A 19,632-nucleotide genomic window follows, 5' to 3' on the forward strand; every position below is an offset into this window, starting at 1 on the left:
CAACTTGATTTTCTCAGGTGTCTTAAATGCTTGTGAAAGGCATCTGAGAGCAGCTTTCTTTTCGCAAGCATTTAAACAAGAAATATGTCCAGTGTCATTGAGCTGACGCTTAAATATAATTTTAATCATTATCAATGCAGGTTTCTTTTTAATGTTTTACTAATCGCTTTTTTGTAATTTTATTGTTAATGTATGTATTCATGTATTTATTTGTCAAATCTTGGCTTTATGCATTGTAGTCCTATTAGACCTAGTCACAAACGTATGAAAAAAAAAAAAAAACTCTTACAAATACAATCGGATTTAGTAACAAGGAAATACTTCTAAGTAAAAGAAAAACAATTTCTCCGATTTTTTTTTTCACAAATTTGTGGAAAAACTCCCCTCTCAAATTTACCACTTGATTGTCAGAAAATATCCCGAGCTTTTTTCCTGTAAATTTACGACAATTACGACTAATTTTCCAAGCTCAATCTATTTTTTAAGCGAGTTCTCTCGCATAATTACTACAACTCCCATGGTCCTTTGCTGCACAGTCTTGGGTGGGCTCCATCTAGGTGGGAGGCTGACGACAGAATCGGTGCTTGTAAAAGCTTCGGCTGCTGATGGGTGGTGAGCAAGGTGTTGTGTGAAAAAGGGAAAGTCAGCAGAGAAGGTTTGGTTAAATCCTGAGCTCAGTCAACCACCGCAGCAGTTTCTTCGTTCAGCCCTCAGTCTGCTTCTGAATGCAATAGTGGGTTAAGAAGGGGACGCCTGGAATAGTGTGTTTTTTCCCATGGATTGCTGAGTTTAATGTAGCTTGTCTAAAGCAAGGGAGGCTTGAGGCGAGGGAGGTTTTTTTTCTGTTGAGTAAATCAGAGGTTTCCCGTCGTGCCGTCGACATGATGGATGCTGCCGAGTGCGGCGTTCGAGTGATGTGCCGCTTCAGGCCGCTGAATGAAGCGGAGCTTAGCAGAGGAGACAAATACATCCCCAAATTCAACGGAGAGGACACCGTGGTGGTGACCGTGAGTCAAACAGCTGTGTGTGTGTGTGTGTGTGTGTGTGTGTGTGTGTGTGTGTGTGTGTGTGTGTGTGTGTGTGTTGCAAAGCGAACATCCACCCTTTTCACAGAAACAATAGGCTGGTACTTGTGTTTCAGTGATGAGTCCTTCGGCTCAATGAGTCGACTCGCATGTATGAACAGCTGTTTTTGTTATTTTTGGGAAATGAGCATTGGGCATGTAGTTTTACCATATGAGTTACATATGGTTGATCGTATGACGCAATAAAGATTTAGAGACTAATCTAGTAAATTGATGAGGCATAACTCGTGTGTGAGTGACAGATACAGGTTGTATTAAAAAGAATCTAGCCTACAGTTAACTTTGTTTCAGCATATTTTGCTATGACTGTTGAACAACTGAAGTGATAGATGTGGAGATATACCAATCATAGCTCAATCATCGCTATTCATTTAGATTTTTAATAACTGGAAATGTTACTGAACAAAGAGCCGCTGTGAGAGCTGAGGAGAGGGCTCTTATTGTGGAGCTGAGCTGAATGATCTGAGCTCTCATCACTGCTGTGAGCCAACACACACAGCCACACTGAAACAGGAACACTGACTGTCTTACAATCTCAACAAAAGCATAGCCTACATTTTCCAGCTTATGAGAACAAAACTAACTTTAGAGGTGTCAACATCAAGCATCCATTCTCTGTGGGATCACTGTGTTGGAGGTGATATTTTGACACTAGCAGTGGAATGGGTGCTAACAGGATTGTCCATTCTGCCCTCTGTTTACAGGCCTAGCTCGGGGCTTTTCAAACATCTACATGTTCTGGACCACCAAGTTGACTCTCATGAGGCCCCAGACCGCCCCTGACTCTGATATGAAAGACATTTAGGTTTCTGTTAATTAATGGTGAGGTGTGTGGCCAGTAGTAAATAAAATAATAATAAATAATAAATAAAATAATAAATAAAAACCTGGCTAGCACAAGTTAGATTGTTAGCATGATGTTGATTTCTGTCACTTTTTTAGCTCTGAAAAAAAGGGAGCTGAGCTCCTTCACGTATCATAAACATCAGTGGATAATAATAATATTACAATAATAATAATCAGGCACAGCACAACATGAATCGAGAATGAGCCCAAACTAGTCAACGAATCACAATCCCTGATGGCAAGTCGGTCAGTGTCTCTGCCTGCCATGAAGGAGTCGGGGGTTCTATTCCCGGTCAGGACAAGAGGGCATTTATAACTTACTTCCTAATTTTGTTGTTGACAATAAAGTGATTCTTATTATTCTGCCTGTCATTGGCTAGATGAAACACACAGTGGCATTCAGGGTTTCTGTAATTTTCATTTCTGTGCTCTTTTTGTGAATTTGTATTGTAACTGTTGTTCCCTCTCAGTAATTACGTTATGCTGTCATGTGACGGTGTGCCGCCAATTAGTGCCACGTATAGGGGTTTCAGGAAGTAGTTTCGCGGCTGCTGAGCCACGGTTGCGTCAGTTTGCTGCTGGTGGGTTTGGAGTTGTTAGCAGTTTTTTTTTTGATATATCGCTTTATACTCACCGTGACGATCCCTAACTCTTAGGAGCCACTTACCGCTGTGTTCCGTTGCGAGTGTGCCTGACGTCGTCACGTAAAACTGAACTGAAAAGTGAACTGGTGACTGTTTGTTATGTTTGTAGCCGCTAGCCTAGCCATCTCCATATATTTCAAAGGGACCATTAGCTCCGCAGCTAGGGCTAGGCTACTTATTGAGTGTCTATCTTGACTTAAAAGTCTGGTATTGGGTGCTTATATTGATTTGAAATAAACCGCAATGAATGTCAAGTCAGAGATTATTGTATTGCATTATATTATATTGACAAATGATATATTGATGCATGCTGCTTTTAATTGATTGATTGATCTTCATTGTCATTGTATCACAATACAACAAAATTTGTTTTGGAGAAATCCACTCCAGATAGTAGCAATAATAAATAAATAAAGTGCCATAAATATAAATATTTAATGATCTCTTGTAATGCACTTTGTAACTGCTCTAATTGAGAGTGCCCCTTCTTGTCATTTATGCACTTGTTACTTATTCACACTGGATTTCAGTTAGAAATCCAGTGTGTCACATACAGAGGTCGCGTTAACCGAATATTTTCCGTCATTGACGGGGTTTTTTAAACGTTGACGGAAAAATCTGAAGGCCATCTGTCATTTTGACAGATTGCAATTCACACCCCTGACCACTTGGTGGCAATGACAGGGCTGATAGCAGTCCGGCACCGTGCCAGATCTCCAGCGTACCGGTGTGAGTGCGGAAAAAAAAGAGGGTTCGGCCAGCTTTATCTAACAGACATTTCTCTGGATCCAATAGAAGCACAGCTTTCGTTCTCAGCCACACTAACAATAGGCCTACTAGCCAATCAGAAGTAGGGCTGGGGCGGGACTTGGGTGTTGACAATCAGGCGCTCCATGTGGCGTCGAAAGTGAGCCTCGTTAGCCTTCAGTGACGCACATAGACATATGCCGGTATGTCTATGTGACGCACTGCAACCTACAGGATGGACCGCAGGTTCATGAAGCCCGGGGAAGACAGCAAAGACGTCTCTAACGCCGATGATGTCGGCGCCGACAGGATTCAGCATGCCTGCTTTACATATCGATATCTCCTAGACCGTTTATGACATACAGAAACTTAAAAAAAAATGTCGGGAACTGGAGAAACGGAGCTTTGCGCCTATATACAGGCCATTACGGTAACTCCGTAGGACTACTGAAACTTTGACCGTCCAGTCACAGAATAGTCCCCGGTGTGTCACTTGTTTGTAATAAGAGCTTCTCATACCGTAACTCCTGAACCAATGGTGCGATCAAAGAAAAATCCGACAGTTTCTGAGAGCAGACAACCGGAGCTTTCCGATGGTGTACGAAATCACTCAGTCATTGCACAATTATGACAATTCTACAACCATAAAAAGCAAAATAAATCAAGGCGGTTTTAGTTTAATTGCAGGCTTAATAAGAATAAATGGCGATGAGCTTGGATAGAGTAGAATGGGCAATGTAGCAATAGATAGTTACAAGATAGTTAATATTTCAAATAATGTATATATGTTATATGATGAAATTTGCCGCATACAAAATGTCACGGCAGTTGAGTGTCAGAAGTTTCTTTAAATGGATACGGTTTGGATTTTCTGTTCAGCTAACTTTGGACTGAATATTAATTAAAAATGAATGAAAAAGAAATGCTAATGAATATGTCCTTCTTATCATTTAAAAAATTAAAGTGACTGGTAAAAATAGATTATGACAGGATTTTTATGACCCTGTCAGTCAAAATGACAGACAACAAAAAAGTCTGGCGCAACCTCTGGTCACATAACACCTATCTCTCTCATACCTCCCAAACTGAAATGATAAGTAGTGTCTCACAAGAAATCATAGGGCACATTGTAATGGAATTGAAACAAGGCAGATTTTTTTTTTTTTTTTTTCAAGTGAATGCATCAAACTTGCACACAATTCCACACACTCATCAAAAAAATAATTTTATGTAGTTTTTCCAAATGAGGATTAAATTTGAAACTTCAAAGTGTCCTTTGTTTATTATGGTTAGTGTAACCCTGGAGTGGAAGCCCCGCTTCAATCCATGTGCTAATTAGTCCATACACTCTATCAGCTAGTCCACACACTCATTTAGGTTAGAGCCTGATTTCCAAGAAAGATATACAGGACAAAGACATTTGTGTCTTTTTTGTTGAGATATAATCTTATTCCTTAGCTCAGCTCTGTTGATCATTTCTTCATCATTTTCATCATTCTCATTGCCTTCCTCTTTCCCCAATCCAATCCAATCCAACTTTATTTATAAAGCGCTTTAAAGAACAACAGGGGCCAAAGTGCTGTACAGTAAAGTAAATACTGACTTGCCCTAAATGAAAATCTGTAGCATATTCCAATCCTATAGGGACCGTCTATTTAAAGGCATTTCATCTGCCTTGCAGGCTCTCTTTGTACTAGTTTTGTACACCTGCATTAGTGTTGGGACTTGACCATGATTGAGTTGCGTATTGCTCTATAACTTATAACAGCATTGCTAAACCCAGAAATCACCAGAGCAAATAAAATGACCTCAAATGAAAAAAAAAACTCTAAGTCTTCATTATCTTTGTTGCCCTACATAATAATCCTGTTTTTTTCATCTGTTGACCAAAACTAAGATTTTCCAGTCATACACAGGCATCAGACAGATCTCAATCCTAATAATGAGCACATGACTTCATCCTCCATTGTAGTTTTTCTACCTTGTGTGTTTGCTTCCAGTTGGCTGTGTCACTTGAAGGGCAGTTCAAACTCTTGTCATTTATCCATTTCATTTAAGACATCATTATCTCAGCAGTGGCCAGATGACACAGAGTTTGATCCATGGCTGACTTCAGTAATGATGCTGTTTTTCTTCTTTAGGCACTAATAAGATCTGAGCTGATGCTTCTTGGTCTGCCAAGAAGGCAGAAGGCATTCCCCAGCTGTTCTGTAGGACAGTAGTGGTGCTCTCTTGCTCTCATTGTTTCTGAGTGCTGGATACTGGCTGGATGCTCCATATGCTAACTGTTAGCCTCCTGCCATTGAGATGGACTTGCCCCCAGCTAACATTCTTTAAAATCCACTCACAGATGCTTTAACATCACTTCATAAGCATCACTTTTCAAAACTCAAATGTAGATATGACTACTTAGTGCACAAGGATTATAGTTTTGCTAAAACTATTGTTTATAACTGTATTTTTCCTATTATCAACATTCAGAAAGATCTGGTAACTTCTGCACCTACTGTATCACATCAGAGGAGCAGCAGCCACCACAGACACAGAAGTAGTTTGATGTTGTTTGTTTTCTTCATTGAACATATGAACCTATTTTGGAGGTAGAGTGCGAATACCTGACCTGTGCCCGTCAGGACCCATTGGTTATTTTAGTGAAATAACCCAAAATAAATATAAATGATGAACCTGCTGTCTGTTCTGGCCAACTTCCTGTATAGTGCTGGAGAATAAGTGACAATGCCGAAGGCAACACTTGGGATACTTCAGGCGGTAAATGTAACCTAGCGATGGAGGACAAGCAAAATCTGGGGCTCAGGTCGGGTTCAAACACAGAATGCTCTTTGGGCTCAGTCACTGTGCTCTCAGGTTCGGGTTGGGTTGCGGCCTGATCCGCACTCCAGTTGGAGGACAAAAATCTTACAGTACTCTGGACAGCTTTGTTGCATGGATTGATGATATCATGCAGTTTAAGAGTATCTGAGGGTAGAGTTTTTCCTTTAATGGCTACTTCCTTGCAACTGACTACTGCTAATGTTGATATTTTATTCATTTTGTGTGTGTGTGGCATGGGAGTGTTATGATTTGAGATTTCACCCAAGTTTAGACACATAGGTGAAAGGCAGTTATAGAGATAAGTCAATAATGACTCGACTAAATCTGAACAAGAGTCTACTTCCAGAAACCATGAAGCAAGTAGAAATTAGCAAGAGGTAAAATCAGGAGGTAAAGACAGAACTGAACAGGTTGAGTTTAAAAACAAAACAAAACAAAACAAATCAAACTAAGAGGGAAAAAGGTAAGACACTGCAACAATCAGAGCTACTGAACTGTGCTATATATGCTAAGAGCCTGGTGAGCAAAGTGAAGCCAGGCGTACAGCATAGTGGGTGCAGGGGGGTGGAAGCAGAGTGGGGCAGGAGACTTAGCAGGAGAGCTGGAAACACAGAGCTTGAACAGAGTAGCCTGCTCTTTCCCAGTCAAATCAGTATATCAGGATCTGTGAAGCAGCAGCCATTTATCTGTGTATTATTACCACAGACAAGATGGTCAACTCAGGGCCTACCTCCATCAGCATTTCTGGAAAAAGAAATTAAGGACTGCTCTACCCTCTTTGGCCCCGAAACATCATTTGGTTGGCAGTAGTTTTTCCTGTGTGTTTGAGCAACACACAGGAAGTAATCTCACATATCAGCAATGTTGTGGCATGGTCAACTCAAGTTGTCATTCTGTAGATCTTTTTAAAAATGAATTTTTTGTTAAGTTTTTTTTTTTTTTTGGCATTTATGCTTTATTTGCCCAATTTCCTCTCATATTTCAATTTCCTCGGAATATTCACAATATTCTGGTTGCGCATGTGTCATGTAAACACGCACCGAACCCGATTAAGGTCATATTCCGGTTGGAGAGAATTCTGAATAAGACCCCTGGCATATGCCTGTTCCAAACGGAATATTGGGGCATGTAAACACCTTAGTCGGAAAATGCCCCAAACCGAAATATTCAGTCATGACTGCGCATGCGCGACTCGCAAGGAATTCTGGGGCGTCTTTGTTGCTATGGCTACTGCAAGCGAGAAGAACAAGTTGGTAAACAGCATTGGACACCATGGAGAGCAGCAGCAAGACCCCACATCTTTGGAGTGAGGAGGAGACTGCAGTCTACCTGAGGCTGATGAAAGACCTTAACATCATGGAGTATATCGACGGGAGAAAACACCGCAATAGCATCATTTTTTAAAAGGTGTGTGAGAAGCTGAAAGCTGCCGACTCCCCTGGCCGAAGGGGAAACAAGCGGCTGCAGCACCCCGGATGTTTACAACTAGCAACATCCTTTCATTCATCTTTTCATCCTTTCATCCATCATTTCAACATACACCAAAATTAAAATATAGCAAACTCTAGCTCTGTTAAATGTTGGACTTTGTATATTTGTTATCTGAGCTACGCACGAGAGGAAAGGATCCTCTCTCAAGTGATGGCCGAGACAGCTCGCTCAACAGGGTTCCTGATCAGCCAAATCATGTCAGCGCTTCACCAGTTCCCAGCCCAGGCCACACCGCAGCCCCAGCCTCTCCAGCCACAGCCTTTCCAGCAACAGCCCCAGGAGATGTACAGCATGTTTGGCCACCCTGGACATCACACGCCAACACAGGCCCCAAGAACCAGTACACCGGCATCCTATAACCATGCAGATGACAGCACTGACGCACGTCTGTACATCACCTGTAGTGACCCTAATGCACCTGTTGAAGCATTTAACACTTTACATTTGAACTGTGATACTTTAATGTACAGTTGTAAGAAGATTCCATTTATATGCTTACAGAAATGTTCACAACACCAGTTTGAAGAAAAGAGTACTTTAATTTTGTTGAACATGTAACAAGCACGTGTCAAATAAAAATACTTTTTGAAATACAGCTGTGTCAGTTTACAATCTTGTAAAGTGTTTAGTTGTGCACGTTTTTGCTGTCAGCAAATATTTGTCCCTCCTACATAAGGCGCCTTCTAAGGGGGAAGTGTGCAGCCATGTACGTTTGTCAGACAGACATGGCATCATCGTGGTTGTGGGCATCGCCTGCGTGTTGCACCGGTTGCGGGAACTGCCTCTTGAGAGATGCCGCTTCCTCTGCCCATGCGGGGTGGACCTGCTCTTTCTCCCTCTCGCAGACGGAGAAAGACAACAACATGTTGCAATCATGTAGGGGGCAAATATGAAATGGAAATTGCTGCACTTCAGGAGGACTCGCCACCTGGACTTCAGCCTCCCAAAGGCGATCTCCACTGCCATTCTTGCTGAGCTCAGATAGAAGTTGAACGACGAAGAGGCACAGGTGTACGCACGGTATCAGCAGAAGGAGAAATGACGGTTTCAACACGCACAGCCTGTTAAAGGACGCTCGGACATCCTGAAGTTCTCTCTCCAGTCTGCATCCGTGAACTCCTTTAGGACAACACGTTCCCACCAGTCCTGGCTTCGAACCTTCATCCACAGACTCCGGGGGGCTCTGGCCGGCGTGAACTGCATAAGCTGGCAGGAAAGGTCCATAAACTCGATCGCCAACTGTTCACATTCGCATCTTCCATTGTTGAGAACAAAATGGATCAGCAGTAGTGTTGTTGTTAGTTTGTGGTACAGAAGTGCAAGTAGCACAAGACAATGAAGATGCACCTTGGAGACAAGCATTCTTCCACTTCTAAACGCAACCTGTTGTTCTTCTTGTTCGTTTGCACGGTTTTTGTTGTTGTTGTTCTTCTTCTTCTTGTTCCGGTTCCTCCTCTGTATTTCCGGCAGTCCAGACGCCTATATGCATGCTGCTGCCCCCCGCGGCTGAGTGTCACATTACGTAAGAGAGTGGAATATGCTGATACTGCCAAGTAGCATATAAACGGAATATTCCAGTTGCCGCGGTGCAGTTACCTTAACCGGAATATTGACCCGAACCGGAATGTGGTGTGCATGTAAACGTACTCAGTGACGTCATGCAAACTATTGCACTATCAGGAAGTTGTCCGGAACAGACAGTAGGTCCATCATTTTTATTTATTGTACATTAGAATTTTCCTAAAATAACACAGACATGACCGAACCTGACCTGAACCTGAATATAGCTTCTAAATTTTTGTCCAAACTTGACCCAAGCTGTCGGGTCCCAGTAGGTCCCAACAGGCTTGGATAAGGTATCCACTCTCCACAGCAGTGGAAAGACATCTAGCCCTTCAGGCAGTGTCTGTTAGTCATTTAAAGTTCACAAACTTTAATCTACTCCACCAAAGTTAGGCTAAACTACAACAGCTTGTGGTTTTTAAGGGAGTTATATTAATTAGAAGGTATATTTGATGATGCTGACCAGCTAGGTGTGTTAGTTTGCAGATGTTGACTGGAGGAGCTTGGAGAAGCACAGTTGCTAACCTCATATAACAAACCATGACACACACATTCAAATGTACCAATTCATATAGTAATTTCTGTTGTCAAGCAACAGCCACAGTATAACATATCTGCACAGTTAAGTGACACACTTTGGCCCTACTGACTTTTTACCATAGCAAACAAGTATAATTGCCATTTTATTCTGTACCAGCCAGTAATGGTCAGCTTGCTTTTATGACCAGCCAGCTTGCACAGCAGCCCCGCACCCCACACCACCTCTTTGGACAGAGACTTCTGGACTCTGGAGGCTCTCAGTGGGTGTTTCACTTAACATTAAATTGACCATTACAGCTCAGTCTGCCCTCATTATTTGTGTTTCAGTCCATCTAAGATGCCCCAGCTGGACTCTGTAGTAATTCAAATGGAAAATTCTTGGACTATTAGAGTGGATAAAATGGCTGCAGAATGAGTTAAACTGGCATAAATAAAGACTGTTTTGCTGGTAATGGAAAAAGGGAGGAGGGGGAATGTGGAGATGACTGAATTTAATGCTGAAGCAGATTTAGGCCATACCATAACAAATCCACAGCAATGTTTACTTACACATTCATATTATTTCCTGAAAGACAATCATACATACAGTTGCACATAAAACATGTCCAGGCAATATGGCTGAACCTAAGTGGCGTCGCTATATTGCCTGGATATTATGTTTACTGGCACATCCAGCAAAGCCAATAAACATAATGGGCTCTATGCACGACAGGTATCTACATATTTCCAGTCAAAACTCGGCTGGCATATCAACTTCTTCTAATGTCTCATATCTGTAGGAAGCCAGCTAGCTGACTATCTCAGCTAGTAAAAACTGTATCTCAATCACAGTGTTATTGTCTTTGTTTTTGTTAATTGGGGCTCAAAGTATATCAAGTGTTACGTTTAAAAGATACAAGCACTGCAGCACATCTGATCCTTCCTGCGTCCCACAGTGTACAGCTTCAGCCAGGTTCAACTCTGCGCCCAGTTTCCACACATTTCCCAAAGACAAAGAGCTGCAGAAAATGTGAGTCATAAATATTTGCAGAGACAATTTTATCATCACAAATATAAAAGAGTATGCAGTCAGCATTTTCAAAGTGCAGACCTGATTGACCCTTCCACTCGAGCTGGGCGCCGGCTTGAGCTCTTTTTTTTTTTTTTTTTAACCTCATCTGTAATTTCTGACACACATCAGAGCCACAACAGTGGAAAGAGCCCCACCCACCTGCACATTCAAACATTCAAGTTCAACTTTAGGCTCAGGTTGATTTATCCACTGCAGTGTGTGAATCAGCCAGCTTTCAGTGTGCCCACTGTTGTATTAATTTATTTCATTTAGACAGTAAGTCTGCCTGCTGTTTATCCTAACTCCTTGACCAGCAGTAACTAATCCATACGTGTATTAAAGTTTGTAACTTTATGTAACTTTGTAGAATGGGTGCATTTTTTCCCCCCAAAATTTAAAACAGCGTGTGATGAGATGCAATGGGGAACTAGGAATTTGTGAGCCGGGTCGCTTCTCTGTCGCTTCTGTAGCTTTTCATTTAGCTTGTCATTTATGATTGCTGACAGTTTCCACAGAAACAACTGAACTCTTTAAAACCTGAGCAAATTCACTTGATTTCTTGTACAAACACAGAAAAAGGGCAATTAGCAAATTATTAACAAAAAATAGCCTACCATAAATGCCAAAAATGCCATAAATAGTGAAAATAATATAATAAGACACAGAAAATGGCTGCTGCTCCACAGATCCTGGTATATTGATTTGAATGGGAAAGAAATAGTGTCCATGGGTTCCTGGATTTCAAAGGTTTTTAAACCACAGAATAATGAAATTGCTTTTAATGCCTGAGAAACACTGTAAAGCATACATGTAAACACTATCTGTTTGCTCTGCTGGAGTGCTCCACAACAGATGTCCAGCAGAACCCACAGAGTGCAGGCTTAGCTACAGGCAGGACACCAGCTCTCTCTCTCTCTCTCTCTCTCTCTCTCTCTCTCTCTCTCTCTCTCTCTCTCTCTCTCTCTCTCTCTATATATATATATATATATATATCTATATGGATAGATATTTTTATATCACAAAAACAAATGAATCCTCTGAGCCACCCACTCACATTACTGTAACACACCCACCCTGTCCCGACTTGAGCTTCCAGGATAAGATTGGACACAGAAGGCAACAGGAAATGTTAACATGTTTGCACATGTTGTTTACAGGACAGACTGCATGTGTGACATGTCTAAGCTTCCAGAGAGGCAGAACCTGAAAGGCCCACATCATTCAGCAGCAGTCATTTTTCTCTCTGCTCTTTCATTTACCAAGGAACCCTGGGGAGCAGCTGACAGCCAATCAGTGCAGGCTGTTCCCGGCAGGATGCAGTTTCCGTGGCGACAGAAATTTTATTGAAACCCCCCCATCTCTCTCTTTCTCTCTCTCTCTCTCTCTCCATCCTTCCCTCTCTCTCTCTCTCTCTCTCTCTCTCTCTCCATCCTTCCCTCTCTCTCTCTCTCTCTCTCCATCCTTCTCTCTCTCTCTCTCTCTCTCCGTCCTTCCCTCTTTCTCTCTCTCTCTCTCTCTCTCTCTCTCTCTCTCTCTCTCTCTCTCTCTCTCTCCCTCACACACACACACACACACACACACACACACAATGTTTAAATTGTTGATAGGAGGGCGAGACGGTTGAAGAGGGTCCAGGTTGTGAGAGACCTAGAGATATAAGCAGAATGTCAGTGGCTTTTTTAGAATGGGGAAATGGGGAAATTAAAATACCTCCTCCCCGACACTCATTTAATGAATTTGTCACCACACTAACAAAGGTGGATAGAGAATACTGTTAGGTGAGACATATGTGTGATGAAATTTTTATGATCCTGTGTGTGATTTTTGTGCTGCACTGGCAGATGCACTGGATTGATCATGTCAGGGAATATTATTCAATGCTTGTGCATGTGTGTGTGTGTGTGTGTGTGTGTGTGTGTGTGTGTGTGTGTGTTTGTGTGTTTTTGTGAGTATGGACTCCAGATCTATCTCATCCTCTTTCATCTGGTTGGCAGGAAGGATAACAGAAAGGAGCTCAAGTCAATACTGAGATATGCAGTCTGTTGAGCTTATTGACACGGCAGCCATTTTCAATACATGTCTCATTTGTCCTTTCAAAAGTTCCATTTTCAAAACATTTCACATGCAGGCCCAAACTGGAAGTTGCTGGCCAAAAGCTACTCAAGCCCCCTACATGAATTCTTTGACATTATTCTTTACATTTATTTATTCCCTAGTGTTCTTAATTGTGCACTATAACAGTAACAGTGACATGTAATGATTCATGATGAAAGAAATTCTTTATTATAGTTATTTTTTTTTTCTTTCTTGTTTTGGAACATGTAACCACCATTTTGTCTTGATTTGATTTTCTGTATACCGCCCTTTACGTGCTGTTATGTTTGTTTTGTATGATTGGTTTGATGTGAATTAATTGCCTATGAAATTTTTTCCAGAATAATTAAAGATACTACAAGATCACTTGTAAATAACAGTGTGGACAGTCTGTCCAAAAGATGTGATTTGAGAAACAAATCTGATTTGCCTGCAGTCTGAAAAAGGCCTAATATGGCCCTAGATTCAGTCTTTGAATGTGTGCTGCTCAATCTTCTTATTGTCATTCACAATTTTTTAGAAAGTCATGTAGACTGGCCCTTGCTCTAATTCCTTGAACTCTCCTGTATCATCTACACCTGCAAATCTGCTCTGTTCAGCAGCTAGATGGTCAGGCCAGTCCTGTTAGTGACTGCTTGCAGTCCTAATTTTAGGACTAATTTTTAATTATTTATTACAGTCTTCATATACCACCCCATTTCTTAAGTTTCTATTTTATTTTATTTTATTTTATTTTAATTTTTGATGTACTTTTATGTAAGTTTGCATGTTTAGGTGACGTGTTGGAGTAGCCTGCAGTGTCAGTGTGCAAACTCTTGCAAACTCTCTTGGCCAGTAAAACTGATCATAGGATAAAACAGCTAATTACACCAGGGCATTAAACTGTTAATCAGTAAGAGAAAGAAACTGCTGATAAAGCAGAGGATTGCTTTGACATGACAGTTTGTGCCATGCAGGGGAAGCCCTATGTGTTCGACCGTGTCCTGCCTCCCAACACAGACCAGGAACAGGTCTATGATGCCTGCGCCAAGCAGATCGTCAAAGGTCAGTCCTCTGTCCCATCAGAAACCCACTTCACATCCCTGTGAATGATTTAGCGGAGTTTTAAGGTAATGATTCTCTTATGATAGTACCATTCCAGTGATTTTGAATGTTATGCATAATATCTACAAAATAAAACATGTATATAAAATGTATATACTGCTGATCTTTTCCCAAGTAATCATATTTTAGAACTCTGATATCATTTTTCTTCCCTTTTATCCAGTTGTTGGTTTCCATTCGTTCCACTACGATATGAAAATGAACTTTCAGGGATTTCAGACTTCCTTCACACCAGTATTCCAAAACTGTAATAAAGTCGTCCACATTAGTTTCTGTAAAAGCAGCAGCACTGTTGTGTTTTGATTACTTGAAATTGGGCAGAGTGAGCTTGCTTTAAACAGTAAATTATCAGTCCTGTGGTTTATGAATGCAACAACTTTATTAGCTACTGAAGCAGAAAATTTTAAAGTGGGTGTTTCAACAAAAAATTCTAATTAGGAAAAACAAGGGATTTTGATTAGTTATTGTGAAATCTTCAGTATCCTTTCATGATTTGCAAAATAGTTTGTTGCAATGTAAAATATGGGTATACTGTAGTAAAAAGGCCAAATATTCAAAATCAGTGGTATGGTCCTTTAATAATAATTTTATGTCATAATCTTAATTAACTTAATTCCACCATTCTAGAATAGCCTGCTCATCACAAGATGTCTTTTGACCATATTTGCGTTGAACTGTTTTCTGTCTCTCCTTTAGCTCACGCATTGTCTCTCATCTCTGATGCCATTACACATCCAACTTGATATTTTGAATCAAGCTTACACACCATTTTTAAACCTTTTTATTCCAAACCTATTTTGTTCCCCTCACTCACACACATGCAAACAGACAGACACATTTCTATATTGTGGGGATTTATATTACACCACCACTAAGTGTGTATATTTAATCAGACTCACTTTGATTTTTTCAGCACTTGCTCTAAATCTCTCCCTCTAATGTGAAACATCAGGGAGTCCCTTGTTAGTGTTGCAAGCCATGATGTAAAACATTGCAGAATTTTTCTTGTGTATTCTAGATGTGCTGGGAGGATACAACGGGACTATATTTGCCTATGGCCAGACATCATCAGGGAAGACTCACACCATGGAGGTCAGTTTGATGATTTCTCTCTTCATTGGGATCTGGGTCCAAACATACAGAAATGATATTGTGGCAGGGAGGAATATGAGTGACAATATGGACTCATGCCCCTTACACACCTGAGTTTCTGCATTGTGGCGGGGGGTGGGGTGGCTATTTTTTTCCACAATGGGTGAACGATCCCTTAAAAAATGTCCTGTGCTAGTGGTACTAGTCCTGCTACTCAGATTTGTCAAGAAGCTATCCAAACAGCTCTGTCTTAATAGTTTATGGAGGGGAAGATTCCCATCAGCCACTCGCCTCTCCCAGCAGACACCATTTATACTGTTCAGACGCAGCTGTTGTCCTAGAAACAGAGCAGTCGCCTTCAAGCAAGCTGCACGGATATTATGGGAAAATATTTTTCCTGCTGCTCACATGCAGAGGACTGTTATCCTGTACAGGTGATGGACAAGCATGAAGATGGCTGAGAAAATGACAGAATATGTTACAGCCATTGTATTTGACACTCATAGTGCATAGAGCATATGAAATATTTTACTCAGTACAACTGATAGTTTAATTAAAATTTTACTGAAGAGCAGAGTGCCCCAGTGGCCCAGTGCGTACCATTGTACCAAGGCTGAGTCCTGATCGCAGCGTCCTGGATTCAAATCTGACCTCAGGCCCTTTGCTGCATGTCATCCCCTCTCTCTCTGCTGCCTTTCCTGTTTCCCTCTACTGTAACTGTCAAATAAAGCAGAAATGCAAAATAGAATAAAAAAAAAAAAAAAATTAAAAAATGCTGAAGACAGAGAAGGAGGGGGGAAAACATTTACCCTTATTCACCTTCACATGTAGAGGTGTGGCAGACATGGGGGATACATGTACATGCATGTACATACGGCTTGGCCCTTTTACTGCCCAGTCAATAAAATTTTGTTGCATTTATCTAACTTAAGGGACTCCATGGAAAGCAATTGTAGCAGGGATACCCAGACTGAATTTATTATGTCTATGGAAGGACCTAAAAATCAAATACACTCCAGGTCCTATGTAGTATATTCCCTATGATTATGGATGGACATTTGTAAATTATTCAGAGCCCTGATCCCAGGAAGGACCTAAAGGATACATTCATGAACAAAGCAAGGTCATACTCTTTATGTCATATATTCAATTATATTCATCTACTAAATTGTCTCAGAACTTATGTAAGTCTATATTTTATTCACCATTTGTATACATGTATAGAAATTATAGCAATACAAATGGTCCAGTGGATATTTGAACATCCTCAAACTCAGTATACAGTCTTTGTATCAAGTTGTTTTTTTCCTGTAAAATATCCAGTATTGAACTTGTCTGACATTTATACTGTTGTCTTAATATGATGGTATGATGGTAGTTCCAGGTATGATCGCATTTTCACTGAACATCACATATTGTGTGTTTGTGTATTGTTAGGGTAAACTCCATGACCCCCAGCTGATGGGCATCATCCCTCGTATTGCCAGGGATATCTTCGACCACATCTACTCCATGGATGAGAACCTGGAGTTTCATATCAAGGTGATAACTGACACTGATACTGGCTCCATTGTGAAAGAGATGCATACAGCTCATCATTCACCCACTTTGATCAATACAAAATAAAACACATGAATGAAAACATACAAATACAAATGAACCGTTCCACTGTTAAGCAAAGACTATGCCATATCAGATTTAGAGCCTGTGACCAAGAGAACATATTCTTTAATTGTTCTTTAAAGTTTCCTTTGGGTAAGCGTGGAGGAGCTTCAAGAAGTGTATTCCATCAAGGCAGTGCTGCATAAGAGATGATGTGCATGGCATATTAGCAAACACTGTCTTACAACACAAGAAAATTGATGATAAAGTTATAGACGCTGCTATCGACACGCAAAGCAGAGCAACATTGTGCACCGAAGACATTTCAAAGAGGGGAAGACATCCTGTCTGCATTCTGTTGCAAAGTTTATTTGAATTCATCAGCTAGCCCTGTTGGAAAGGAACCCTGGTCTGTTTATTAGATTTAGCCAGTTGTAACCCTACAGATGGGGCTTGGTCTCTCTTGGTCTCTTCAAACTAACAACAAACAAAATAATTAAAACGAAAATCAGTGCTACTTTGTTGACCTGTAAGCCTTGTGGAACTCCTGGGTGTCCCTCTCCAATAAGAATGAAACCTGCTGTGTTAAAAATGCCTTCAGCCTTCGACAAAAGAACAGCAGACAATGGAGAGGATTCTTCACTCATGGCAGCAGTGCTCTGATCTGAAGCTTACAGCTGTGAGGAGCCTTGGCTTCCTCCACTAACTGTTTCTTCGAGTTTCTTTTGTACCCAAGATCATATCAAAGCCATTTTTGTATACTGATCCTGAATTTGCCGTATGAAGTACCTCCTTGGCCAGCAATAATTCCAGCTGCTGAAAGGCTCAAATTCAGCCTTTCTAATTTAAAAACCAAAGAGTTATATTGCTCACTTGTTGGATTTGTCCGCATTACAAGAGCCCATGTGATTCTCTTTGTTCTCTGTCTTTAGGTGTCTTATTTTGAGATCTATTTAGATAAAATCCGAGACTTGCTGGATGGTAAGTAAATTATTTAAATCACTTTCTGTTACAACCCTAAAAGAATGTTTAGGGAATTAAGGGAAGCAACAAATGTTGTTGCACTGGCATGTACAGCCGTTTATTGGTAGTTGAACGGAGGTAAACACTAAGGCACAAAAGGGGAAGGCAGAGGAATGACGACACAGTAAAAAGCAAAATACACCAAAAAAAAAAACCCCAAAAAAACAGTAGCCTGCGCTTAAACAAAAAGAAACGCTAACCAACCTATTCAGCTGTTCAGCTTTAAGAAAACACAGCTGAAAGAAGAAAAGAAAAACGCCTAACCTGGCTACACTACTCTTACCTGTTCAAAACAAAATTACATTTGGGCCACCACCCAAAACCCAAGTGAAGTCTAAACATAAATGATCTGAGGGTGTTTCAGAGACTAAGAAAAGAAAAGAAAACTAAACTAATGCCAAAACAAATTCCCCAAACTCACAAACACAATGGCCTCAATTCAAATTAAAGATTGTCACGTGGCAATCGGCCAAAACAAGTAACAAGTTTACAATTCCACAGTTTTCTAAAGTTAACAATACGTTAACTGACACTAAGACACGTGTAGCCTACACAGTTCAAAAAACACGTTAACATGTCAAGAGGCACAGAGGCGGACTGCTCATATTAAATCACAGCCGCCACTGTTACTGTCACAGAGACACTTTTATCAGCTGGAGAGGGATGATTCGGCAGGTTGTGATTGGACCAGCGGCAAATGAGAGGCGGGGACCATGGCAGGCGGGCAATGTAGGGGTGTATTCAACGACGTTACAATATGTAACACTGTGTGACGTTGTCTCATTGAATGATATGTTTAGTCGTAATGTTTTGTGACAGAGAGCAACACGCATTGGAGGTAGTTTTCCTCCGTTTTGTGGGTGTGTCAGAGGTGTTATCCTGTCAGCATCAGCCTGTATTTAAGCCTCCGTGATTTAAAACGACAGTGCTCCATTATGGCTTCCAAGTTGCTATATCAGTGTAGCCAATTTTTAAAATGTTACCCATCATTTGAAGAGGTAATAGCACATGAATGTGGTAAGTATGATAGTAGATCAGGCATAGATTATTGTTTTTCTTCAATAATATGGCAACTTTTATTCAACTTAAAACTTAAAACTCATTTGTGTAGGCCTATGGTACAAATCTTAGAAACAATGTTTAACAATAACTGTTTATTATTATGATTATGATTAACGATTACCACTTGGGCGACCCGGGTTCAATTCTCAGAAAAGTTGTGATAGTTCAGCTCACAAGAGGTGCATAAACACAGCAGAGTACAGCAGATCCGTCACCTGAAATGTTTCTCTTCTCATCCTAAAATGAGCAACAAAGGTCGGGTCAGTGTAGTTTGGAACTACAGAGTCCACAGAACCACTGATCTGGGCTGGAGGTCTCCTCCTGTGTCTGATTGCTAAAGCAGTGGCAGTGATGTCAAAGGTCTTTTGCAGTGCCCCTGTTATTAATGATCCATTGAAACTAATGTCCTGCTCAGGCAGTTCTTCGACTACAATCGCGAGGAGAATTGCTCTCTCGGCTTCCATACTTGCAACACTTACGTAATGCAAACGGTTTGTTCAGAGCTTTATCATTTCTGTTAGTTTGATGTTACGTACCGGTACGTCTACGTTGAATACGGCCCAGGTGACAGCACTGGAGGGTGTGGACCGGAGGGCGAATTCCGTGGGATGCCGCGACGTCAGTCCATTCACAAAATAAAACAGATTGAAACAAGGAAAACACACCACAATGAACAGAAACTAAGCAAGACAACGAACGTATGGAATAAACAATGAATGAATATAAGAAATAAATAATGAATAATGAGGGGCGGTCATGCAGGGACCATAACACTTTCCTACAGATTTTTTAAAAGGTAAATATTACTTTCTGTTTTTAATCAATGTGGTTTGTTCCATATTTCCGAGTTGTTTTG

At 40.8% G+C, this 19,632-nt stretch overlaps 1 protein-coding gene across 1 annotated transcript in view; it reads left to right on the forward strand.

The window, feature by feature from the left end:
- Positions 1–771: 771 nt before the first annotated feature.
- kif5c (kinesin family member 5C) overlaps positions 772–19,632 on the forward strand; it is a 54,256-nt gene continuing 35,395 nt past the window's right edge. Inside the window, exons 1-5 of the mRNA XM_030081243.1 lie at positions 772–1,007; positions 13,850–13,937; positions 15,016–15,089; positions 16,527–16,631; positions 17,624–17,672. Of these exons, the coding sequence (XP_029937103.1) occupies positions 882–1,007; positions 13,850–13,937; positions 15,016–15,089; positions 16,527–16,631; positions 17,624–17,672 (442 nt within the window). The 5' untranslated portion in view covers positions 772–881. The remainder of the gene's footprint in view (positions 1,008–13,849; positions 13,938–15,015; positions 15,090–16,526; positions 16,632–17,623; positions 17,673–19,632) is intronic.

This window comes from Myripristis murdjan, chromosome 21, assembly GCF_902150065.1.
Source record: "Myripristis murdjan chromosome 21, fMyrMur1.1, whole genome shotgun sequence".
NCBI classification, from domain to species: domain Eukaryota; kingdom Metazoa; phylum Chordata; class Actinopteri; order Holocentriformes; family Holocentridae; genus Myripristis; species Myripristis murdjan.